The sequence below is a fragment of the Centroberyx gerrardi genome, chromosome 3, assembly GCF_048128805.1.
Source record: "Centroberyx gerrardi isolate f3 chromosome 3, fCenGer3.hap1.cur.20231027, whole genome shotgun sequence".
NCBI lineage: Eukaryota > Metazoa > Chordata > Actinopteri > Beryciformes > Berycidae > Centroberyx > Centroberyx gerrardi.
This window is the reverse complement of record NC_135999.1, coordinates 16,110,861-16,138,557: the sequence shown is the minus strand read 5'-3', so window position 1 is coordinate 16,138,557 and position 27,697 is coordinate 16,110,861. Positions and strand designations below refer to the sequence as shown.

Here is a 27,697-nt window from a genome sequence, read left to right as displayed (position 1 = left end):
CTACACCTGTATTTCTGCCTCCAAGAGGCTTGCAGTGAGCGGTCCTGAGTCTAGTCTGATGCCCCCCACCCCAGTCTCTGAGACCACTGGTGAGGCGCTGGGGGTCCTGATGGTGAGCGAAGACAGCGATGGGGAGAAATTGGGGGTCATGGCTGAAGGGGTCAGTCCTGTGTTCCTGTCTAAGGGAGAATAGGCATATTTGGGGTACGAGGGCCTCCTGCTCAGCGTAGCCATGCGCCCCGGCATCCGGGGAGGCACAGTCCTGATGCCGGGCTGAGCCACTCCGGTTATGAGTGGCGGCGGGTGCATGAGACAGCTCGCCTCAGCTGCTAAGTCCTCATGGCCGCCTTGAAGCTCCTCGTCGGGGAGCATTGCAATATCGGTGAAGACGGAGGCCAGAGGCTGGAAGCGCGGCTCCCAGTCCAAAAGGTAGTCCCATCCATAACTACCATGCAGCTGCTCCTCTGGACCTACCAGTGAAGAGAGGGACCCCGCGGTGCCATGGCTTTCCAAGAGAGGGATGTACCCTCTCAACCCAATGCTTTCCTCCAAATCCCCCACCCTAAGCATTGCGGGAAGGAGCGCCTCGCCCCCTCCCTCCTCTTTGAAGTGGTGGAGGCTTTCTGCACTGGCCATCCCTGTGACTAGACTTTTACCGATGGATACTGTGTGCTCCGGCCCTGCCCCAATGGAGCGGCAGGAGATATTGTCCCCTGGAATGGCAGAGTTCAGGATCTCCGACGTCTGTTTGCTCTGCATGGATCCAGCCCTTTTACGGCAAGGGAACTCATTAATCCATTTGATCTCCTGGTCCTCCGCCGTCTCACCTTCTGCTGAACCGCGACCGCTTGAGTCTGAATGCCTGTATGGGTTGGATATGTCCTTCTTTGTCAATATGCTGTTGGGCCGTTTCAACTCCTGCAGACAGACAGCGTTTAACGATTGGCTGCTCGATCTGCCGAACGAGCCTGTGCCGTCGTTCAAGTTAGTAGCAATGGCGGCGGCCTTTTTGATGGCAGCTTCTCTGATCTTGTACCGAAGAACCAGAGCCACAAAAATTATGAGGAGAAGGAGGAACATGAATAGCGAGACACCCAGAGTGAGCATGTGCACATTGAGGGGCACCCCGATGAGTGCCTCCGCTGAGCTGGAGATGTTGATGGACACCAGGCAGGTGGTGGTCCTGGAGTCCAATCTGGGACTGCCTGCAGACACCATCAGCTCCACAATGTCCTCTCTGGCTTGGCTGCCTCTTCTGCGATACACAGGACCTGCCACAAAGACGGCACCGATTGTTTTGTTAATGGAGAAAAATGGCGAGGGGTTTACCAGCGAGTACTCCACCAGCCCGTCCACTCCTCCATCGTGGTCCATGGCCATCACAAAGCCAACTGTCTGTCCTAGCTTGGCGTTCTCAGGCAGGAGGAAGCGGTACTGCTTCTGGGTGAAGACGGGGCTGAACTCATCCACTCCCTTGATGGTCACCTGCACCCTCACTGTGGCCGCCTTGTCACCTTTGTCCCTGGCCTCCACTACAAAGCAGTACTCACTCTCGCGCTCATAATCAAAGGTCTGTCTGGTATGAATGTCGCCTGTGTGCGGGTCAATGGCAAACACCTCCTTCCTTTCAGGGCTGCCGCTGCCATAGTCCATGAAGCAGGAGGAGAGGATGGAGTAGGTGAGCTGGCCATAGGGCCCCAAGTCATTGTCAACAGCATGGATGGAACAGGCGGGGGTAAATGCAGGGAGGTTCTCCAACACGGAACAGTTAAACGTAGGGAACATGAAGTATGGCGTGTTATCATTCTCATCCAACACAGTGATAAAGACCACTGTAAAAGCCACTTTACGTTCCTCAGATGATCCCCCACCATCAGACGCCTGAATGGTCAGCGTATATTTCGGGTCTTCCTCATAGTCGAGTGAGCGGTTGACAATCAAAAGGCCAGACTGAGGGTCCAGCTTGAGGTGGCCTTTGCTGTTCCCCGAGATAATGTCGTAACGCAACAGGCCATTGGTTCCCAGGTCAGGGTCCTGAGCGCTGATCTGGACCAGCCTGGTACCAGCTAAGCTGTTCTCACTCACCTGGGCATGGTACTCTGTACTGACAAATACAGGGGCATTGTCATTGCAATCGGTCACAGTCACCATGACGACAGCGGAGCTGTTCAGTGGAGGTGTTCCTCGATCGGACACACTCACTGTTAGTGTGTAGCTCTCAGTGGTCTCACGATCTAAAGGGTTACACAGGACAAGTTTTCCTATGTTCTTCTGCTGGTTCTCAATGTGAACCATGTTTACTTCCAGACAGAACTGCCTCTCCTCATTTCCCCTGATGATGGCGTAGTCCAGGTGGGTATTTTCAGGGCCCCAGTCTTGGTCCTCTGCAAAGAGGGTCAGTAGGGTGGTGCCTGTGGGTGTGTCCTCTGGGACAGTGAGCGTATAGGTGTCCTGCTGGAAGAGAGGGGCGTGGTCGTTGGTGTCCAGAATCAGCACATCTATGGAGGCAATAGTAGAGCGTACGGGATCTCCCTCGTCTCTGGCCTCGACCAGAAGCTGGATCAGATTGCTGTTTGTGATGACCTTCAGGGGCTTGTTGGTGAAAACAGACCCTGCAAGACAAATTGCTTTTTGTGAAATTGATTTAAACTATAGGCTCTTTAAGTTTTGAAAGGTAACATTTATTTAAAACACAAAACTGCCACAGACATATTTATTAAAACAATATATTGCAGTCATTCAGTCATAAACACATATTCAAACATTTGTCTATTTTACCTTCCAATTCCAATCCACCAAAAGAAAAACCTAGCAAGTGAACTCAGCAACATAAGACTGCTGTCTGTCTGTCTGTCTGTCTGTCTGTCTGTCTATCTATCTGTCTATCTATGAATCTAATGCCCCAGGTTGGATTTATTAATACTGAGGCCCTACAGCAGCACAGTTCATTGTAGTGCAACACATAGATATGGAAAAATGGAGACGCACCACAGAAAGCACCATATAAAATGTCTGGATTCTGAGAGCTTTACTCAACATTGATGCACATTTCACTTCCCATTAGTACCCTTCACCACAAAACTGGGCAAACACATTTCTCAGATATTAAATTCTGGAATTCAAACCTGATAGGAGCCTATAAATCACACTTGAGTGAAAAAGACATGCTGGCCAGTATTGCGTAGTGCTGGTCTAAGTTGGATTTATCTTCACTCATGGCTTTTGGGACTTTTAAATGGGAGATAATAAGAGAGGCATGGCTCCTTAGTAGTACTTTATCTCACTGACCTCTAATTGCCTGTCTCTCCTGCTAAATCTCACTCCTTTCTCTCTCTCCCTATCCATGGTGCTCATTTGCACATCCAAGTCTACAAAAATATAAACAGCACTACTGGCAGAATGAATACTCTGGATAACCTTAGATACTGTATGCCGAGCTGCTCATAACCAGGCAAAGTCTTTCTGTTGGCGCGCACCACTTAAGCTATGCCAGAAAAATGGATTTTAATGGGGGGAATATGAGAGATGAATATGAAAATCAGACTGCCAGACAGTCATAAGACATGAAAATTGTAAAGCGTGCGGTAATAGCTTTACAACTTTTGACAGAATGTGGCATGAAGCAGAGTACATTTTGTATCATTTTTGGGATTTTTTTTCTTTTGGTGACTTGCCAGGATCTATAAATTCAGCCTTGAATTCTGGGAGATTTTGTTGTATTTGGGCTCAGTGTGTGTTGATGGGAAAGGTCTTAGTCTATAAAATAAACATTTTATTTGATACCAGTAACAGTGAATTATTACTTTACACTAAGTACTTAAATGTGTTGACAAATACTGTTGATAAAGACAGTTCTTTGCAGTTTGTACTTTGTTGTCAATGGGAGATTTGGGAATCTGAGCTATTGCAGGATGTGTTTTCTATCAGTAGACCTGTTCTTACCATTATCTGGATGGATGTGAAAGCCCTGTAAAGGAGATGAGAGCAGTCTGTAGGAGACCTTGCCATTGAGTCCAGAGTCTCTGTCAGTAGCTGACACTGACACAACTAGTGTGTTGGCTGAGGCCAATTCTGACAGTTCCACCTGGAAGAGAGATCCAGCAATAATGAGTCATATCTGCAGCGAGATCATCATGCATATATGTAGAGATTGTAATGTTTATGGCAGTGACTATAGACATTTCATATTCTTTTTCATGGCTTGATGACCTAAACCAGTTGGTGTGTATGGACAGTTAAGTGATGCTGTTGAGGCACCCAAGGCAAGATTTTGAATTTTATGACTACACAGTTAGTAAATGTGTGTACAACAAATTGATGAATTTGTGAAAAAAATAAATCTTACAGCAGAATATTGTTGCAATATTGTTACAATTAAAAATTGCTGGCATTGTTGTGTCAGTAATCAACATCACAGAAGAGGGCTGTACCTGGTAGGAGACCTGGCTGAAGTCCGGAGCGTTGTCATTGACATCCAGCACTTGAACTTTAACCTCTCCTGTGGTCTGGTGGAGGGAGTCAGACGCCCAGACTCTCACAGTGTGCTCCGTCTGCTCCTCGTAGTCCAGGGCTCGTGTCAGGGTCACCACACCGGTGTAGCGGTCGATAGCGAAGCAACCATCGGTGCTGCTGTTGTCCGCAAAGCTGTAGGTGATGGTTGAGCTGAGGTCCACATCGTTCACGGTGACCTGGGTGACCATGTAACCTGCTGGCAGATCTACAGTACATACATAACCCATAAGATGTCAAGAAAAGTGGACTATTGCATAGAGCACATTGATAATTTAATCACACTACTACACTCCCAGATATCAATCATTTTCTAGATGGTTCATAATAGACAGATTTATATGAAAGCTGTGGGGGTTGGTCTTACTCTCTGCTATAACCACAGGCTCCATGGGGGGGATGGCAGGACTGTTGTCGTTGATGTCCACCACTTGGACCCTGATGGTGGTGGTGCCGCTGAGGGGAGGGCTCCCCCTGTCTGTCGCCTGCAGAACCAGCCTGCAATATAAGTGGAGTAAGAAAACATGTATTAAGAACGGGGAATGAAAGGGCAGTAAGAGAAGCGCGTTCATCTTGTTATTCTAACAGAAAACCATAAATGCCATGAATGGTTAGATAATGCTAATTAGTGTGTAAAGTCAGCGCACTTGTATGAGGCAGTGATCTCACGGTCCAGTAAAACATTGGTGGCGAGGATCCCACGCACAGAGTCCAAGATGAAGGCATCGTTATGGTTACCAGACACGATGGAGTACTCGATCTGCCCGTTCACGCCGCTGTCAGCATCAGATGCAAACACCTGCAGCAAATATGGGAAGCAATAACTTTTAGAGTCATAGTTACACTCACTTTACATTACAGTAGGCAATATTAGTGGAAGCAACTCACCAAATATGATACAATATATGACATACATGCTTGGTTTGGTAATGTCAAACCACTATTAATTCATAGTGTGTACCTGCATGATGTAGGTGTTGTGCACTTGCCCCTCCCAGACTGCTGTTCTGTAGTAGCTGTGTTCAAACACTGGAGCATTGTCATTGACGTCCAGCAGGCTGACGGAGACCCTGCAGTGGGCCGTCTGCAGCCCGTTGTCAGCCAGCACCACCAGCTGGATCTGACGGCTCCCCTCAAAGTCCAGGGAGTCATCTTTCTGCACCCTGATCTCACCTGGATGAGAGGGACAAAAAGAGGGGAGGTGATAAAATAACTTCTGATCTATCATCAAAAGGTGTAAACAGAAGCATTGCTATGTTACAGTTTTTGTAGAAACCCATAAGTATTTAATCCTACTTCAGTATAACAATGTGTATTTGACTCTTATGTAACATTGTGTGTCTACATCATCAGACTTCGCATTACATTATGCATATACGAATCTTGTAAAACGGAACAAAAAAAAAACTAGTACCAGACCCTAATAAAGTCAGGCTTCCAATTCCTGCTTCAGGAAAAACTTAAACAATATTATGAACTGAAATGGCGTGTCAAAGAGGGTTTATTTTTTATTTTTTGTCTTTAGTTGAAAGTACGAAATATGACCACTACTACAACAAGAGGCCAAAATGATTGAGGTCGTCTAGTCTCACAAATAAACAAAGTGCATGTTGGTGAGGGATCTGAGGATTTGGAAAGCGAGGGTCATTCTCTGGATAGTTTTGTGGAAAGTAAGATGGATGAGTGGAGAGAATGTTCTGCGCTCCATGCCCCAGCATAACCCAAATGAGGAAGAAAATGAGCATGGGGTTCCTGCAGACAATTAATGAAAGAATGCTATGTGCTAATTACAACCAGCAAACTGAAGCCCAACAACAACTTCAGATGGACAGATTAGTCTTCAAAAAGCGAGAGGAAAACAGTATTGTTTTGTTTGTGAGGTGATGTCACAAGTTTCTTACCTGTGTGACGGTTGAGGGTGAAAATTTGATTCTCATTGCCACTAAATATGCTATATGTGATCCTCTGTCTGTTGCTGTTTTGGTCATTGGCTTCCACTTTTGCAATCCATGTGCCTTGACAAAGACAGAGTGAATAAAAACATTAAAATACTTCATAAAGCTATCTGTGAAGACAATATGAATTGAAGTGGGAAAACGTACCGGCTCTGCTGTTCTCACTGACAGTAGCATTGTACGCTTTGTTTGTGAACTGCAGTCCTTCCTGCTTTCCCTTTAGATGGATGAACACCAGGCAGGTAGAGGTTAGAGCCGGTCTTCCTTGGTCTGCCACTAGAACCTGCAGCTTCCTCCCAGAGAAACCGGCTCTCAGTGGCCTTCTCAGTGAAATCTCTCCTGACCTACTATTGAGGCCAAAGACACTGTCTTCCTCGGACAAGCTGAACTGTACGGTTCCATTCTCACCCCGGTCGCCGTCTGTTGCTGTCACTGTGGTAACTATCTGGTTTGGCGGAGTCCTCATGGAAACCCATGTGTTGATGGGATTCTGGCCGCAGACCGGCGCATTGTCATTCACGTCCTCCACGTGTATGGTCACCGACGCCACAGAGCTCTGCGGCCCCCTGGTGCAGCCATCGGTGGCCATGGCTCTGAGGGAGTACTGGGCCCTGCTCTCCCTGTCCAGAGGCCTGGTGGTGCGGATCACTCCTGTGGAGGCGTCCACCGAGAACGCCCCCTGGCTGCTGTCCTCCGTCAGGGAGTAGCTCACTTCCCCGTTGGGCCCCTCGTCAGCGTCCGCGGCGCTCAGACGCAGGACCTCAGCGCCCGCAGGCAGGCCCTCGCTGACGGCGCCGTGGTAGCTCTTACGGGTGAAGGAGGGGATGTTATCGTTCTGGTCCAGCAGCACCAGCTGGAGCTCGGTGGAGGACCTGAGGGGGCTGGGGCCGTAGTCGCGGGCCTGTATGGTGAGAGTGTAGTTCTGCCTTTCCTCCCGGTCGAGGACCTCTGTGGTGCTGACAGCACCTGTGAGAGTGTTGATGATGAAGCGACCGCTGTAGTCCTCGCCTAAAGACAAAATGAGACAACCTATAGAAATTAAAACTAATACAAGAGTCAAGATTCAAGATTCAAGATTTCCTTTTAATTGTCATTGTCAAGTGCAATGAAATTGCATTTGCAGCTCTCTGAGTTTGATACAAACTAAACAATAATAAACAAGTAAATTAAATAAAAGAAATAAAAACTGAGTGGAAAAACAGTGAGCAAAGTGTATTGTCATTCATTTAAAAACTTAAGAGTAGTTAGGTTAAAACTTAAAAGTTAGTTAAAAACTTGAAAAGTAGTAGTAATAGAAATTATTCAAGTCAGTATGATGTAGAGTCAGATACCAGATCATATAACATATAATAGCGTGATATGTGGAAGACTATCTGGGCTCCTCACCTAGTATGGAGTACTGTATGGTGCCGTTCTCTGCGTGGTCCGGGTCGGAGGCCTGCGCAGTGTGGATGACCCCGGCCGGCAGGTTTTCTGGCAGGCTGATCTGGAAGGATGACTGCATGAACTCCGGAGGGTTGTCATTGTCGTCCAGCACAGAGCATCGCACTGTGGCCGTCCCAGACAGAGGCCGCGTCCCGCTGTCACGAGCCTGGACTGGGGAAAGGAATTGACAGGGATAATAGAGGACAACTAAGGCAAGGCAGAGGGGGTTAAAACAGTAGCTCCCAATGATCTACTGTTTTCATTTCAGTTCTTGGACTCAATTCCATGCAAAATCTCTACCTATAGATGGTAAGCCATTAAGTTCAAAGCATCAAAACCAGCTGGAAAGGGAAAAAATGAAATATGCTTATTGGAAAGCAGCTCATAGGGGCTATAGTCTGTAGCATAGACTATAGTTACAACAATCCCTTTAACAAGTTAATGAAAATCGCATATGTGTTATGTTTAGAAGTGTATGGAAATTCACTTATGATCCACTTTTGATCCACTCAACCAATGCTACATCAATGCAATTGTGGTTGGTATTCTCAGTCCCAAAATAGAGCAATGAACCAGTGATTTTTTTCCTCAAGTGCTAGCTCCATCTATGCTGCCAAAAGATTGAAGCAAGATTACATTTGTAATAGCGGTACAGACAAGAGGCTTAAGCTAAAAAAAAAAAAAAAAAGACATGTCTACATGAAGTATACTAAAACAGCATTTAATACTTGCTGATATGAACTTGCTATTTTGTTTCTTTTCCCAAATTCATCTGCAGCCAGAGAAAATTGTCCACACATATTTTGGTTATTTCACAATAACCCCTGTGTGATTCTGGCACAACTTCAAGACATCTTGGCTTTCCTGTTATTACATTTCATTATTAGATTTAATTGTTCATCATGCCCCTGACTGTACAAATATCATGATACCAACATCTGAAAGCAGTTTATCACTAAACATTGCTGAATACTTTGAATGTAATTACATGCCCATGAGAGAAAAAAAAAACACTTCAAAAGGCCTAGGGTGCAGCAGCACAGTCAGTAGAAGTTAGTTATACCTCAGACCCTTAAAAGTCTACTGTTTCCTCGACATAAATCAATCTGCTGAATAATGTTGCATTCATACAGAGGGCAGACCTTGAATTCTTTATGACTTTGGCTGTGAAGCATGGCAAGAAAGAGCTACAGAATAAGAAACAGAGAGGGGTAGAGAATGACAAAAACGTCTGTGCTTGAGAGACTTTAGAAGATTGCTTTTTTTTTTAGATGTATTTTCTTTAGCTATTTCATCTTATATATTTAGATATTTTTAGAAATTTTGGAACCCTGCAGTGGAAAGATATGACAAGCCAAGCAGTGACTTAAATGTGCAGCTGAGCAAGAACATTCTGCAAAGTACAGAATGACAGACTTTTAAAAATGAGTCCACAGTTATTCTTGATATCACACGCTAACCAACCTCATTAGAAGAAGTTTTAATGATACAAAAGACAAAATCATCTCTCCAATTTGTATTGATTCAGTATCAAATGATTTGTGTGATTGCTGTGGTTCATTTGTCCCATTCTCAACACATATTGTCGCTGTCGGGTGAAAACCTTGTATCTCCAAACTGTTAACTTTTTAGGAACTAAGAAAAACAGCCTTGTTTTCAGCTTGACCACCATGTTTTGTTGAGTTTATCCAATGAGTCTTCATCAGTGTTGTTGTAGAAATTTCTCAACCCATAGAGAACCAGGTAATCCTCCAAGTGAAGTTAAACCATGAAAATCACCAAAAAAGAGTTGTGAAGTTTTCACATGACAAAAGTGATTTATTCCCATTCAACTTTTTACTCCTTAGTGAGTATTGTTAGCGCTACTGTACCACTTCTCTGTCTCTCGGGTGTAATAGGTCTTAACTCTGTGTGTGTGTGTGTGTGTGTGTGTGTGTGTATAACAGCGCGTGCTTGTTCCTGTGTCCTACCTCTGAGAGTGAAATGTTGGTGCTGCTCTCTGTCCAGGTAGGCGGTGGTGGTGATCAGACCGGTGGAAGGGTTGATGCTGAAGAGCTCGTACCCCGGGCCGGGCAACAGGCTGTACCACACCACCGCGTTCTCCTCTGTGGAGGGACACAACAAGTCTTACACTCTATACCAGTGATTCTCAACCTTTTTCATATCAAGGACTCCTAATTTAGTCCACATCAGGGCCACAGACCCCCATTTGATGAGATTTTGTCTCTTGGACCTAAATCTGAGAACATTTTTATTGTTAGATATGATTTTGTCCAGAATTCCAAGACTATCTGTATTGTAGATAGAGAGATAACAGTTAAACTATGACCAAAATAGTCATTCTTCCACATTCTCTAAATGCGTTAACTTCTTGTAAAAGAAATAATGGTGAAGTTTAATAATTCATCAATTTGCTGGGGACCCCCTGGAACCCCCTCAAGGACCAATGGTGGTCCCCGGACCCCACGTTGAGAACCACTGCTCTATACAGTACTGAAAACACTATAGTGTATATATATTCACTAGACTGTGAGGAAAAATGGAAATGAAATGGTGTAAAATGAAAAAGAAAACTGCTCAGAAGCTCCCAGAATTATTATGGCGATTATGAATATGGCAATTCATATAGCCTTTGTAATGAATCATATATTGTTCAATAAAAGGCAGGCGTATACATAAAAATGATCCAGTTCTTATTAACAAGCCTTTTCATGTCTAGAAAAAGCAGTGCAGACTTGCACTGCACTACTTTCCCAAACCATGCTCATGCTTTCCATCAAAGCTAATAAAGTCCTGTTTTGTGCAATATAAATGATGACGCTAAAATCATTTGACATCGCCCCTTTTAATCTTAGCTTTAAAATACATTAATAAAAATTCCAGTCCCAAGTTTCAGTTTAGCACCTCATTAGGTCAGACCATGTTTATAACCCCTTCCATTTCTGCAAGGCCTTATCTGATTTCCAAATTGAAACCAGGACCTCAGGTATAAATCACTAGATATAATCTGTCACTTGAAAAAAATGACAGGGGGGGAGAGGCCTTGGCTAACCTTTACTTGAGCCCTATGCTGCGCTATTATTCAAGGCCAAGGTATGAGCCCTGCTGTCGTCCGGTCTGGCTCCGATCCACAGCCGGCTCACACACTCTGCCTGCTGCTCACATGTTTCTCTATGGTCGCTCCTCTTGCAGCCGCCCGAAAAGTGACACAAGTTACACTGAAGAAGTTTTGCATTGGTGTGGGCCATGGTTCTCTCTCTCTCTATCTCTCTCTCTCTCTCTCTCTCTACACTATAGGTGATGAAGCTAACCATTAACCAGCAGCTGTAGCAGAACTATGCATGTGGTTTACATCATCTTTTGCAGGACCTCTACAGAAATTGTCTGGGGTGCAAAGTAAAAAGTACGGCTGTCCCCTGTTCACCCCGACGGACAATGAACAGGGGTGCAGCGCTCTGGGATATGGGAGAGGTATGTGAGAGGTAGATGTTTGGCGGGGAGGAAACAGATGAGGGGGGATGTTGAAAAGGGAAAAGGGAAGGAACATCAGCGTCATGCTCTCATTAAGGTTTACTTGACAAGTAAAGCTTACCGGGAGCGTAATTCACTGTGTGACTTCATTTTTACCCAGCACATAAGATCACTCTGGATATGCACACACAGTTTTCTGTGTCACAATAAACTGAGGTTAACAGCAAGTAAACAGTAAAGCCTGCATAATCATGAGTGTGATATTTAGCAAATAATTGTGAGAATTAACAGAGAGCAGTTGCAGCAAAACCACCACACATTTGCAAGTCCTAATGTAAATGGGTTTTATTAGAATGTCCAAAGAGCGTGCGCATGGAAACTCTGATGTGTTGATAAAATCTGACCATGAGAGTACTGCTAATAAAACTGTATTTGCTCCAGATTTATATTATATAAAAGTTTCATCATAACCCCAAGGAGAGCACAGTTACTCTGAAGTAAAAAAGGTTATGAACATTTACTCAGCAAATGTTCTTGAGTCAAATGGAGGATGAACAGAGAGAGTAATGTAAGGTTAGCTGTCACATGCATTGATATTGCACATCTGATTTGACTGACTCCAACACATGGAATCTGGATACAAAGACGAACACAGGCACAAAACAATGGTCATCTTCAGGGAGTGTTGGTGAAAAAACACAAATGATAATCAAATAAGACTGGTGGGAGCGCAGTCTGAGCATGCCGCAGGTTCCAGGCGAGGCGATGCGAGGAGACAGATGAAAACACGGGCCTATTAGCACAGATGGTTCGGATTATGGAAATCATCACAAGAGAGGACCTTTCAAATCTCCCAGAGGAGCCGTGTGCTTGCTGTTCTTGGACAATTCTCACCCCCAAGAATGTTAGTTCACATCGAAACCCGGTCCTGTACAGATCCTCCTACCACATGCCCTCCACCTCCGTGTGCCAACAGTATTTAAAAGGCCTCGCACTGTCAACATGAGGAGGAGAAATGGGATTTAGGAGGCCCCGCGCACAACGTGTTAAAATAAACAGGGCTGATGTGTAGATTTGCGAATACGATTAGGGTTCAGGTGAATGTAATTTGGTGTGATGTACAGTTAAACTAGCGTACGAAAAAGCAACACACATAGAGGAAAGGGCAGTGGTTGGTTTCAATCAAACTGCTAATGGAGTGCGACAAAACAGAAGTTAACCTTGATTCATTCCACCACTTAAGTTTCACCAAAGCTAGCAGGGTGAGGCCGACATGCATTCTGTCAGTTAACACTATGCGTTACTAATGATGAATATAAATTATGTGGCCAAGGCTTAAACAAAAAAGGGAACAGGGGAATTTTCTTTTTATCCCATTAAAGTCTTAAAGTATTGTTATTCTTTGTAAACATACGATTGGTTATGTGCAACAGAATAGAAACAATATTCCTTTAAATTCTACTATAATGTCATATCATAAATTCCTGTGGAGCACACAGGCTTTGCCCTTTAGTTTTTTTGTTTCTTTTTTTTTTTTTTTTGCTATTTGGCTGCATGTTGGTAGGCTTTAAGGACACCTAACATGCTAGTGCTGCCATCTAGGCATTTTAGATGCATATTGTCACCTACTCAACTCACTTCCACAGGATGGTATTTCAGGCTGTACTTGAATGGTTTTGTTTCATCAAATAACTCCCAAATGTAACATAGTTGCAAATTTTAGAGAAGAATTGACTCCTCAGCTTATTTACCTGTCATTTGTGCAAGCAAAACCTTTCTGTTCTTGACTCTTTGTTTTCATTCATAACACTAAGCACCTCAGCTTGTTAACCAGGTGTACCAGCTATGCCAAATGTTTAGAAATATACTTTAGATTTAGATTTGAAAAAAGAGAACACATTTTCTGGGTTGTAATTACAAAATCATAGTTTGTGGAAAAATGATATACTGTATCAGAGTTCGATACATTATAATTCATTCTTTTTATCTTCTTTATATATTTTGCATTGTTTCTTAATATTTTTGCACTGTAATGTCTGTAATATCCCTGCCCATCTATTGCTATGAGATTTACAAACAGCTACATTAATTTTAATTTTGGAATGTTCTATCACTAGTTCAGAAAATTTGGTTTGTGAAATGTGTTTAAATATAAGTCAATATAAGTAACAGAATGCAAGTCTGCTAGCCATGCTGAACTTTATATGAAAAAGACACATGACTTACACATGACTAACAGAGAAAATCAAACCCAAGAGATAATATCCACAGCTCAAAATTATTACCTGAATCCTTATCAGCAGCAGAGACTCTGACCACTGGCTCTCCAGGATCTCTGTTCTCCGCCACACTGGCACTGTAGACGTCCTGCTGGAAGACAGGTGGCTGGTCGTTCACATCCCCCACCTCCACTGTCAGGGTGTGGGTGGAGGAGAGGCTGGGCCGGCCCCAGTCCACCGCCTGGACGGTGAGGCGGTGGGAGGGTTGGGCCTCGTAGTCCAGAGGGGCGGAGAGATACAGGAGTCCTGCAGAAGATGGGAAAGAGTTAGAAAAAAAATGTCCAGAGGGGGGAATCATTTCCCAATCTTGCTGGCAGAAATGGGTTTAAACCTTTAGAAGTGATACACAATGAACTGGAGAACTGGAAATTTTCATATTTGGTGTGCAGAATGTATTCAGTGAGAAACAGTCCATTAATTCATTGATCATGCAAAAAGCATGTAAAAAGCTTACCTGTTTTCTCCTCCAGGGTGAAGAATCCTTCCTCGTTACCCGCCACAATGATAAAGGAGACCAGGCCATTTTCACCCAGATCTCCATCCACAGCCACAACATGATGCAGCAGACTCCCCACCTCTGCATCCTCTACCACCTGAATCGAGTCAGACGATATAAACACCGGGCGGTTATCGTTCACATCCAGCAGGAAGACCTGAGCTGTCACCGAAGTCTGTTTACGGTCGACCTTCCTCTTCGCCCGGTCGGTGGCGGTTACAGTGAAGGCAAAGCTCGGCGTGGTCTCGCGGTCCAAGGGCGCCGCTACAGTCAGGCTTCCCGTGCGGGGGTCGATCTGAAAGGGGAAGGGTGGCGACGACCCGGACAGTCCCGGTTCAGGGTCAGAGGTCAAGGAGTAGCGGAGGGCGCTGTTAGGCAAGCTCCCGTCGGCGTCCTTGGCGTGGAACGCAAATGCCAGCGCTCCGACCGCAGCATCCTCCCTCAGACCGAACGTGACCAGCTTCTCGGGGAACCAGGGCGTGTGGTCGTTCACATCCTCCACCATCACACTGACCAACACAGACCGGTTCGTCCCGGGAGCGAGTCCTGCATCTTCGGCACGCACCACCAGGAAGTACTGCGCGGCAGACTCGTAGTCCAGCAGCTGGTTAACATATATGTCGCCAGAGGAGCTGTCGATGCCGAAGTGGACACTCCCGTCGCCCTCAGAGATGGAATACTGGAATCTGCCCCTGTCTGAAATGCTGGCAGAGCCGATGACAGCTGCAGGCTCGGCGTCTTCTCTCACCGAAAAGCGTCTCACAACTTGGTGGTCTGAGCTGCCGACCTGAGCTTCAACTCCATGAACCTGAAGATTAAATACATATAATATCATTCAACAATTAAAAAGACTCAAAACTGAAACTAAGAACGAATACCATCAACAACAAAAATTACTATATTTGATCCAAATATTCAGTTCCACCTCATCACTCAGATGGCATCACAGTATGCAGTGGGTGTGTACCTGCACATGAATGACTGCAGTTTCCTCCAGAGGTGTGGGTCCGTTGTCCTTAGCAACTACTTTCAGAGTGTAGTATGTTTCGATGTTCTGGGAGAAAAGCGACGTTGCTCTGATGTCTCCACTCTGACTGTCAATCTCAAAGTGTCCAAGGCCATCATCTTCAAGATCAATTGAGAGAAATAGAGGGTGCTAATGCTGCACAAACTCAGAAGCTCAAAACAAGTGGCACATAAGAGTAAATGTGCATACTCTACTGCTCCACACAATCCAAAAATATAACATTCACAACTTACCTGTGATCAGAGAGAAGGTAACTGTTCCGTTTTCTCCTGCATCTAAGTCTTTAGCGAACACGTTTGTCACCAAGGATCCAGTTGGTAGGCCGGCCCACATCTGCAATAAAGATGATGAACATTGTACAAGATGCAGTTACATTGTACCTCAATATGACAACATATCAAACACATTGCACACTTTTTAAAAACACTATAGCAGTGTTTTTGCTATTTGGGTCCAATGTCTTTCTTGCATCTTTGTCAAGTCAATACTGGTGAGACTTCCAATGTACCTGAAAAGTTATCTTAAACACTGCAGGAACCCACAAAAATCACCTCCACTGATGAAAATATTACTCTAACCTTTTAGATGCCACTTTTCCATGAAAAGTTTCATCATTATGCCTTACACTGTCTAAAAAGAGGGAAGAGAAGCCAGTTCCTCACAAGCTGGATGATGGCACTGTAAATATTGTTCTTTTCAGAAAAAATTGACACGTGGCATGGCATTTTCATTTCGTTTAAGGCAGATTTTAATACAATCTAGTTGCCTATGGCAGTGATAAAATAACACATACTACTTGTAAAGACTTCCTTATAGGTAATTCTTTTTTATGTTTTTAATCTTCTGTTGTTGCCCTCCTTTTGTATAAGTGTTTGCGTTTTGTGCCTTATGTCTCTGGCTCTCTGTTAAGCCTTGTTTTTGCAGAAGTGCTATATAAATAAATTGTCTTCTTAATTTAATTTTGTTTTTTTCAGACCTCCGTACCAAGCTCTGATACTGAAGAAAAGGATGCGCTCTAACAGGCTCATATAGGTTGTTGTAGGAGAATGAGAGTGTAAAAACACGAGTACCTGAACATTCAGCTCCTTGGTGGCAGGCAGGTGGGTGAACTGTGGAGGGTTGTCATTGATGTCAGTGACCAGGATGTGAACAGTGGTGGTGGCGTTGAGGCGCGGGTGGCCCTGGTCTGTCACCATCACCTTCAGGCTGTGCTGGCTACGCTGCTCCCGGTCCAGTGCCACCCAGTTGATTATCTCACCTGGATGGGTGCGGTGAAGAGACAGAAAGGTTTGGACGCTGCACAGCAGAACACAACACTTTACCACTCTGGTGTAGCCGATGTGAATGTTTTACCTGTTTTGGCGTTGATGCGGAAGTGCTTCCCATCCGAGAGCAGGATGTAGGACAGCTGGGCGTTTTTCCCAGAGTCCTTATCCGCGGCCTTGACCGTTCCCACCAGGCCTTGAGGCGACGGCCCCTCCGACACTGTGAAGTAGTAGACCTTGCTGCTGAACTCTGGGGCGTTGTCATTGGCATCCAGCACCAGCACTATCACGCTGGCTGTAGCCGTGGTGTTGGGTAGCGTAGCGTCGCTGGCTGCGGCCACCACCCTAAAACGAAACATGGGTTCTGTCTCATAGTCCAGGCTGCGGGAGAGATACAACCACCCGCTCCTCGGGTGAACCCGAAACGGAGGAGGAGGGAACCCCGCTTCTGGCTCCAAGGAGTAAGCGAGGCCTGAGTTAGATGCGTGAGCTCCCCGGCTGCGGTGCGCCCTCACCTGGATGACCCGTGTGTCTTTCCGGTAGCCCTCTCCTATCTCCACCTGGTAGACTAATGTCTCGAACGCCAGGGTGTCTTCGGTGGCGGTGCGGTCTATGTTGACTGTGAGGGTCAAGGTGGAGCTAAGGGAAGGCTCCCCTTCATCTTTAGCCAGGATCTCAAGGCTGTACCTCTGCCGGGCATCTGAGTGTAAACTCCGATTTAACGTGACTGTTCCAAGGTTGGGGTCAACGACAAAAGTGCCGGTTCCACTAGTCTCCCCTGGCGTTAGGTGATACTGCACCCTCCCATTGGCAGCGCTGTCAGAGTCATGTGCGTGAGCTATGAACAGCACTGTTCCTGGGGGCGTGTTCTGGGACACTGTGACCGTGTCGCTGGCTTTGGGGAAGACGGGGGCGTTGTCGTTCACATCGGCAATAGTGATGTTGACTTGGGTGGTGCTGTAGACAGGAGAGGTGCCGGTATAGGACTGCAGAACCAGCAGGGCGTAGGGCTGGGACTCGTGGTCCAGCGGCTGGCTGCTGGTGATCAGGCCAGACTGCGGGTCGACTGAGAACAAACCCTGAGGGTCTCCAGAAGAGATGCGGTACGATATAGATTCCACAGAGTCTGTAAAGACGAAGAAAAGAGAGATTGCAAATAATTTCAAATAGAGAGATTGCAAATAATTTCTCTGCATATCAATCTCTCTGCACATTGTTTGGGTACAAATAATTCACTACATAGTCGAGAAATTTGTGTACAATTATTTCACAAACATACTCAGTTATTTGCACACAAACACACACAAACATACTGTACACACACACACACACACACACACGCTAGGCAACATTAAGTAATTACAGTTCAAGTCAGACGACCCCCTTAATCCCCTACAAGTGTTTCTGTGTTGAAACAGTAAACTACTGTAACAAGCAGCGAGCAGTTAAGCTTCAAGGGGCTTAAAGGTGCCCGACCCCATTCAGAAGGACACAATGCTGATGTTTCCTGGTTTAAGTTGAGGAGTTAATCTGTTAATTGATTAGACAACCTTAAGTGACTGTCTAGCGCTGTAGAGTGGTTTAGCTGTTGAAGGGAGTCAGTGACTTTGCACCAAGTGGCCTGTGAGGGGATAATCCAGGAAAACTGGAGAGCTGGGAATCCCCCACAGAGACTCTACTCTAGGGGAACTCAAACATTACACAGAATACAAGCTACTATATCTCTTTTCCTTTCTCACAATCCTATTAGCGCTCACAATATGTAAAATGTTACTGACTTTTTCCTGTAATTTTTTAACAAGCTGGGTCAACCTTAGAAAAGAGAGCTGACTACCTGCAAATGCAAACTAAATCAAACAAAACAACACAAAACAAATACAATTATAATAGCAATGACAAGAAATCTTACTTCAGGTGTATGTTCATGTTAAGACTATCTTTATCACTCTAAAAATGTTGATACAATATACTGTACAGCTGTCTCATTTGGATAAGGCGGATTAAAGATTAAACTGTTAGCCCCCCTCTTTACCACCTCTTCATTCCTGCAGTGAGATTGGCAGAACTGAGTGGCAACAAAGCTCGCTCAGTTCTTTTTGTCACATTCATCCATCAGGACAACAATCCTGCCTTAATGTCCAGCATTGGAGAAAATTACTAAAGTAATTAGGTATTTTACTTTGTTAACTGCCTTAAGAAGTAAGTAGGTACATTACAAAGTTACTCATTATTTAAAGTAAATCAGAGTCCGTTTGCGTTAGCCACTTCAAAAACATGCTGTAGTAATATGGCTTGTACTCCAAGTGTGTTGTTAATCATTGTTTTAAGCCAATTTCAGTTTTATCTAGGACACTTAGATTGCAGCATGTTGTTTGCACAAGATGCCATGGGATTTTCACTTTTTTAAAAACTTTTTTAACACAAAAATGAAACAATATGAAAGAAAAATGAGTAAAAACATTCTCATTTTAAAAAGTAGCCGATTTCACATTAAGTTACCAGTTACCACCAAAAAGTAATCTGATTACTCTTACCCCCAACACTGGCAACATCAGTACTGTATTACTGTATTGCATCATTTTGTTTTCTGATTGATTACTGATCAGTTAGATCTTGGTAGGCTTAGGGTTAGTAAAGTCTCTGTAAAGTCCTTTGAGATATGCTTGTGATGAAGGGCGATATATATAAACTTGTAAACTTGACTTGAATCAGCCTCCTTGTCAACCTCATCTCCCCCCATGTGGTCAAATATACAGACTCACTGGCTGGGCTGATGGCCTCCACTGTTCCCACTGAGGTGCCAGGTTGTGCGTCCTCAGGCACGGTGAAGGTGTAGCGTGATTTCTGGAACACAGCTGGAGCCTGGGCGCTACGCACAACGTTGACGGTGACCTCTGCGGGCCGGGCTGACGTCAGGCCCCCGCTGTCCTGGGCTGTTACAGAGAGCTTCACACTGGCAGTGCCCAGGTGGGTCAGAGTGGAGGTTAGGTACAGCACTCCTACAGGGACAGAAATACAGTTAGCATTTAGTTTTATTTATTAGGCTTTCATCTCAACAAGGTGCTATGGTAAAACCTGCAGAATGAGTAGGGAAGATCTCTCCATATCAGTCAATGTCTTGTTCACTGCTCTGGTAGACAGAACGCTGTCTGTGTGAAGACAGATGGCTCGGGCAGTTACTTATTTTTGTCGCCTACATTTACCTCGCAATGTAGCAGGGTCCGTTCTTCTGGAAGCCCCAGTGAGCGAGGTGCAGACGGTGAATCAATACTAATGCTGATATTAAGTTTAGCAAAGCATTTATGTGCTGGTAGACACTAGTTTAGAAATGGTTGCCTCATATGCTACTCATATCAAATGTATTTTATTTACTATCACATTGTTTGTGGCTGAATTCTAGTGCTATCATAGCCAATGGGCATTTCCATGGGGATTTAAAGCAGGCTTTCTGCATCACCCCTACTGTTAAATGACACTGGCAATCATATCACAGAAGCTTACCCAAAGTAAGTAGTTGTTTATCCCAGAATGAGTGCTCTAGGTAACGTGTCACATTGTTTAAGTCACTGAAACAGCCTGAGAAATGATTTAGATACAGTTAATAAACTTAATGAAACTCTTGTACCAAAATGTTACATAATCGTTGCTTCAGTTAATTCCCTGTTTTTGTAAAATGTGTTTATTACAACTCTCTGTTAATACTGTGTGTGGTACTTGCAGCTGATTCGATTACGAGGGCCTCGTCCGCTGTCCAACATAATTACTGATGTCCAAACAGTAAGTGGCTTAAATGAGTTAAGGGCAACTAGAGGGGATGAATTAACCTCTAAAAAATAACTTGGCACAGAAATTACTCTGAGATCCCTTAGCCTGGTTCTAAAGAACTACAGATTCTGATCCTGTTATCCAGTGCATAACTTTTCCCTGTATTCTAGTCTTGATAGTCTATTGCTCTCAGTTTTAACATATGTATGTGGTTTGTTAAAGCAGCTTGGTCAGCTGATTTTATTTTCACCTTTTAATTGCATCAGAGCATTACTCCACTTGAAAAAACAACGTAAGTCATTGAATATTATGTGTCACGCTTACTATCTTATACAGGAGAGTATTCAACAAAACTTAGCGTAACTAAACTAAACTTGGGCAAACCTACCTGTCTTTTTATCCAGTGCAAACAAAGTGGACAGGTCACTAGGAAGGACCTCGTAGGTGACCTGACCGAAGCTGCCTGAGTCTTGGTCAGTGGCGATAACGTTGAGGATCTCTGTGCCAGGCTGCGCATGGCTGCTGATGCTGGTGGCATACTGCTCAGGGTTGAACACTGGAGGGTTATCGTTCAGGTCTTCTACCTCAATGTGCACGTAGGTTTGAGCACTCAGCCCTCCCTGATGATTGCAGAGCGAGAAAAGAAGTGTAAGTCAATACATTTTTGCTGTGTTCAAATTTTGTTTTTACAATCAATATGTAAACTTCAAAAGCTCCAAAGGAGGTTGTTTGATAAGTCAAATGCAATCTGATGTTATTGTGATCACATGATTGCGTTATGAGTCAATGAGTCAGTAACTATTGGTGCATAAAATGAAAGGTCCTGTATACAGTATATCAAAATGAATTATTCAGAAATAAAGCCCACTCACTGGATCTTCAGCTTTGACTAGAATGTCGTGGGTCGTCTGTCCCGTATCTCGATCAATATCCTGCGACACACACAGCTCTCCAGTCTCGGGGTTGATTTGGAAGAGGGGGTGTTTGTCCTGCTTGTCAAAGCCGTCAGACAGAGAGTAGCGCAGTGCACCGAAATCAGGGCTATCTGCATCTGTGGCAACAACCTGAGGAGAGGAGAAATATCTGTGTTACAGTTTCATAAAGATCCTAAGACACTAAAATACTGACATTAACATTTGAGGAACAGGGATGAGACGTGTAAAGTGTGTGTAGTATAATAATGTACTGAGAAGGAGTCCTCCATCTCATAGTTTTCACTATACTTGGCATCTGGTAAGAGACACTCAAACATCCTTTTAATCTCACACAATGACTGACAGTATCAACATGGCGCTGGAAAATTATAACTAGTCTCTATAGGGGTGAGACACCTTGCAGATAAGGATAAGAATGACCCAAAAGATAAAATCCACTGAGGATTACTACTATAGATTGTGTGCAACTATTCACAAGAAGTCTGACTCACCACGAGTCAACAATATAATGCATGAATGGAGTCTGATGAGGAATTATGATTATCTAAATCTGCATAAAAAGTGTGCGCAGTATGATTTGTTCTTGTTGAAGGAGGTAGGCAAGTATCTTTGGAAAATGATGTGGACACTTTTTTAGGAGTGACAGTTCGAGCTGGAACAGTGGTGAAGCTGAGGCAGAACTGTAGAAGTATGTTATCTAAGCATTAGCTTGTTAATGATAAACCACTATAAAAGTTCAGGGAGTTTTCTGCACCTTGACGCCAAATCATCATGAGTAATATTGAAAGTAAAACAATCTTTTGTGCCATCTTAAAAAAAAAACACTTTGGTCCTCCTACATACAAACTACCAAAAAAAAACATAAAGGAAACATCCAACTTTTTTCAGTTTGTTATTGTCTGCATTTAAGTAGCTGGCACTTGGTATGGTAGATTGTTGATAGACAGTATTAGCCAAGATTAAAAATAGTGGTGCTAATCCTGTAGGAGCATAGTGCCAAAGAGAGGACTTGGACCGCTGCACTGTCATGCTTGCATGTCTACAGAACTGCAATCAAGCTAATGTTTACTCGCTGCGAGGGCTGCACTACATGGACAAAATATCATATTACTGTGATGTTATCTAATTGTCAAGACAAACAGAAGAGCACAAGTGCAAGGTGTGAAATGCTGCCAGCAGCTCTACAGTGGCTGATGGGAATATCTCCTACCAAGTTCCTCATTTTATTTCTGGGGGAGGCGTGTCTGCCACACACTTCTCATTCTCACTACTTCACTCTTTGATTGCCTGTAATAAAAACTGAATTTTAAAAAGCCTTTGCATTATATATTTTACATTGTTTCATTCGCAATATCAATATGAATTTGATGTATTGTTCAACCCTAGTAGCTACACATCTCTGATTAAAGAATAGTCTTAAACTGAAGTAGCAGTATTTGGGCTACATCATCCATCATAATGTTCAGATCTACCATCTCTGAATAGTAGTCCTGAATGTTAACAATAATCTTGCTCTGCCAAAGAAGATACATATTATAAAACCATAAAGAAATCCACAGTCGTGGGCGAGAGTATCATTACAGTGGAAAACAGTCAAACAGTCAAACAGTCAAGGTAAAGACGTGCCTTAAATCCATCAGAAGTCCTTTCATGTCTTAGATGACAGAGACACAATTTACTAGATACAGCGCTCACTTTCCAGCCATAAAGGTGATATCATCTTGGACTTTATGAGCCAGATCAGAGGAAGTTTCAGAGCCGCGGGTCAAGGTCTGCTTCGGAGACATCAGTAACACCAAACATGCCCTTGAACCTACATTATGTTCTCACATGTTTGACAACCTGGCTTATACATTTATAACAAATATAGGTTTATAAAATAGTATGCACTGTAAGAAGGTTTGTCCTCTGTTTACTGTTCATGTTGCACTGGCTGTGCTTTAACTGCATGCTTAACATACGTGACCATTCAGTGATGGACACTTTAATGCACAATGGAACCCCTGCTTGATCTCACATACAACTTGTGTACAGTCATAATGCATTAGAAAAATCATATATATGCAGTTGTGATGGCTCTTCGATCATGTCGATCTTGTTTCTGTGGAATCTAAACTCTTCCCTATGAGTCTGAGTGTTTTTCTGATTCCCTCAGAAGCGTTTTGTATGCAAATAGAGTTTGACTGTAATTAGTCTGAGTTCTTCACTTCTGATGGCAGTTAATACTGGCACAGAGTCAACATACTCACCAGTGACTCAGCAGTGTGCTAACTCAGATTTCATCATCAACACATACAACAGAACTTTGTTTATTAACTGCTCAGGAATAGAGAATGGTCTGGAACAAATAGATGAATTCAAAATATTAAATGACTACCTGGCTATTGTTTATATCTGTCTATTTGATCAACTGTTGTCTTTGTTATTATTATAGTTTTGTTTTTTTTACTGATTTTCTGCATTCTATGGGATTGTGTTATTTATAATGCGTCTGTTTTTATTCACATGGCTGCAAAAATAATTTCCCCGTGGGCATAATAAAGTTGAATTGAATGTCAAATGTCAATCATGTTTAGAGATCAGGCTTTAGTGATTAAGGCTTCTTTTGTAATGGGCTTCAGCTTGTGCCAGGCTAGGAGGGTGGTACCAGGCATCACATCTGTCATATCAAAGACACAGAGCTGGACTAGAAAGGGTGTGTGTGTGTGTGTGTGTGTGTGTTGGGAGCAGCCAGGGCCTTTAGGAGGAACACTGATGGCTTTGTGCACAGAGAGAAAGAAGGCTACTTTTGTCCTATGAGATGTGTGAAAAAGAAAGCAAGAGAGAGAGAACGAGAGGTTGAGTGTCCACAGTGGGGACCTTCTTAAACTGCTCTGTGTTGTGTGGTCAATGCGTCTCCTCCATTCTTGTAAAACCATGTTAGTGTATATATAAATGATTGATTTCTTTAGATGATTTGACACGTCTGACCATAAAGCTGTATATACCCCGACATACTTGTAAAAAGCAGCTTCCGATCTCGCTGTGCTCTGGGATGGAGACGTTGTACAGCTGTTGCTGGAACACAGGCTCGTTGTCATTGACGTCCTCGACCACCACAGTGACCGTAGCCGTGGACGACAACGCCGGTTCCCCTCCATCCACCGCCACCACCAGGAACCACAGCTCCGCCTCTCTCTCCCTGTCCAACTCGGCAGCTGTGGTGACCAGGCCCGACTTCGGGTCAACGCTGACCAGGCTGTCCCGGCTGTCCCGGCTGGACTTGAGGATGGAGTAGCTGACGTCCGAGTTGACGCCGTCGTCTGCATCTCGGGCCTGCATCCGGATGAGGGAGCTCCCTTGAGGAATGTCCTCAGCTACTCTGATGGTGTACGCGTCCTGCTCAAAGACTGGGTGGCAGTCATTGGCGTCTAGGACCTTCACAAGAAAAACCATCTCACCGCTCAAAGCTGGGCTCCCGAAATCAGATGCTCGCACCTTCAACTCGTACAGGTCCTTCTCTTCCCTGTCTAGCTCAGCGTCAACGCACAAGGCATATAGGAAATCGTCTGTCTGCTTCAGGGTGAATTTCCCATCACCACCCTCGAGAGTGACTGCGACCCTCTCCTCCTCGAGGTCCGGGTCCGACACTGATATCCGGGCAACATACTCCCCAATACCTGCTGCCTCTGACACCACAGCATCCCCCGTCTCACTGAGAAACAGGATGCTGATCGTGGGGCTGTTGTCATTGATGTTAAGCACCTTCACACCCACAAAAGTGCTACTGTACTCAGGCTGAGCGCCGTTGTCCCTCGCACTGATGATGAGCTCGTGAAAAGGCTGAGTCTCGAAATCAAGCGGTTTATTGATGTAAATCACACCAGTGGTTTCGTTGATGAAGAAAACCTCATTTGAGTCACTCTGGCGCCTGTTTATCTCATAGGTGATTTGGCCATTGTCACCCAGGTCAAGGTCTGTGGCCTGAACCTGACACACAGCAGACATGACTGGAGCATCCTCAGACACAAAGGCGTGATACTCTGTCTGGTTGAACATGGGTGGGTTGTCGTTCTCATCCAAGACATGAATGTTGACCTGAAGCCGTCCCGTCCGGGCAGGGATCCCCCCATCGAACGCCTCGATGGTCAGGGAGTAAGAGTCTCTCGCTTCCCTGTCCAGTTTGTTGGTGAGGATGAGATCGAGGTTGAAGGGGTTATCAGATCCATTGCGATATTCCATGTGGAATAACTCCCCCATCTCACTGTCAGTGATTCTGTATCCCTGGGTTGCAAACTCACCCTCATCCTGGTCTTTGGCACCTCCGAGCTGAAAGCGAGTTCCCGGGGGACTTAATTCTGATATTTCCAAGTCAACCTCCTTAGAGGAAAACATAGGAGAATGGTCATTCACATCTTTAACCACTATTTTCACTTTTATCATCTCACCTGTAAGAGTGGCTGCCACAAATTCATACTTATCTCTACTCTCTCTGTCCAAAATGATGGCTGTGGAAATGATACCAGTGTCCGCATCTATTTCCAGATCTTTGAAAACATAAGAGTCTCTGCTTTCTGAGATGAAGAATCCAGTGCTCGGCCTGCTTAACGCCGCTCCAATGTCTCCAACGATGGTTTTAGCGGGCAGACCCTCCTCAACAGAGAGCGTCAGGTTGGACACCTGTCCGAGTGACGGCGCGCACAGCAGCGACAGGACAAGTGTTGGAAGGAGCAAAGTTCTTACATTTTGGTGACCCATTCCTCCTTTACACATATTGATATCCGAGTCGAGGTCACCCTACATATTTCCGTATCAAAGTCACTCCTCACTCACGTCTTAGACCACCTCTCAAAATAAAGGCAGGTGAACGCACCATGCGCATTTTTGCGCGCAGGAAAACAGCCAGTAGTCATTCTCCATCGTAGGTATAAAACATGATTCCAGCAGATTTCCAGGCTGATTTTGGACCCTATAATCCCACAGGAGTAGTATTCCTAACGCAAAAATCCTGGCCTCGTTCACACATTACTACACTGAAATGTCTTGTGGCCACAGTGCAGCCCGCTGTGCGCACTGAACACACCTCCTGTCGGCGACCGTCCCAGGCTGCTCAACTCCATCTGTGGCCGGGATTGCCCAAGACTTAATTAGGCCAAGATTACCATGACGTGCGGGCTGCAGCACACAAGAAGGGCCGCGTGCTGATAGATGCCATCATGTTTTACCTGTTGTAAAGTGTGCAAGAAAAGTAGAGAGAGAGATACAATTACGTACGGTAAAGCTACTCGGGAAATAGATTGAATAACATATGTGATTGATTTAAAAAAATCCAAAAAAAAAAACCCAGACTAAAATAGTAAAGTCGTTGTTTCGACACAGACTAAATCAAACGAATAAGCGGTTGAACCAAGTCATTTTCAGTTTTAGCATAGGCCCATATTATGTTGACATGGCGCCCTCTACCGGCAATAAGAAACATTGCTAACTGTACTCAGTCCATAGTCCCATTAGTTATTTCATTCCATTCCATGAACATGTGAACAAGGCAAATGAAGGTGTTGCATAACCCACCACACACACACTACCACCCCAACTCATCCCAGTACAGCCACAGACAATGTTCACAACATGCTTGGTATATTGAATTGAATTGAATTGAATTGAATTGAATTGAATTGAACTGAATAGTCACTGTCAGTGTAAACAACAGAATTCAGGCCTACATCTAAATCAAACACCTTACATTCATTCTTGGGTCATAACTCTGTAACTGCCCAGATCACTGTGGATCCCTTATGGGTCTTGCAGGCATAGCATGCAGGTGTGCATCCTCCCACTGCTGTACTGTAACCAAGCAACGGATGTAACCTGAGATGTAAACAAGCAGCATAGCTACCAACTTTTACCTTTGTCTGGGACAGCTTCTTCAGCAACTGTCAGTACCACAGGCTGTAAAAACTCCTGGAGTGGAGTGAACTTGACACAGGCTTGTTTCCTCATATATTTTAGTTGAAAAAGAGAAAATGCCAGCTCATATTATGCTCTCCTACCAGTGGGATGACCAAGCCCTTGTGAAGAGGATATACAACCGCCTCAAAGATGATGGCTTACCAGTATGGATGGATATCGAGGGAGGGGTGACAGGCAACATCAACGATGCGTGAGTACAGTCCTTGAAAGATGGTGGTAATGGATGAACCCTTTACATTCATAATCACCGAGAGGATCAGTCCTTGCTTGTCATGATGACTTCACACCTTGCAGTTAGATATTATACACTAAAACTGGCCTCCCTCCTGGTTTAAGCAAAAGCTATGTGTGTGTGTGTGTTGTCAGGATGGCTGCAGGTGTGGAGGAGGCCGTAGTGATTTGTCCGTTCATGACTCCAGCTTACCAGGCGTCCCGCAGCTGTAAGAAGGAGCTGAACTACGCTGACACCAGAGAGGTCATCATGGTGCCAGTAATGCTGGCCAGGAACTGGGAGGCCAGTGAGTGGCTGGGACTGATCACTGCTGGCCTGCTGTGGGTGGACTTCAGGTGAGGGGGCCTTTCAAATAGACGGGTCACATTTTATACCAAATAAATTATGGA

General features: G+C 44.5%; 1 protein-coding gene across 1 annotated transcript; it reads right to left on the bottom strand.

The window, feature by feature from the left end:
* Positions 1-25,879, bottom strand: dchs2 (dachsous cadherin-related 2). The gene is made up of 19 exons (XM_078289851.1): positions 24,125-25,879; positions 21,065-21,256; positions 20,581-20,812; positions 19,190-19,426; positions 16,516-17,553; positions 16,233-16,420; positions 15,396-15,495; positions 15,103-15,260; positions 14,094-14,943; positions 13,646-13,885; positions 9,860-9,994; positions 7,851-8,060; positions 6,612-7,472; positions 5,471-5,682; positions 5,157-5,308; positions 4,877-5,007; positions 4,431-4,717; positions 3,943-4,084; positions 1-2,612 (listed from the first exon to the last, which is right to left on the bottom strand). The coding sequence occupies exons 1-19, from the start codon at positions 25,877-25,879 to the stop codon at positions 1-3; spliced, it is 9,732 nt and encodes a 3,243-aa protein (XP_078145977.1).
* Between the last annotated feature and the right edge of the window lie 1,818 nt (positions 25,880-27,697).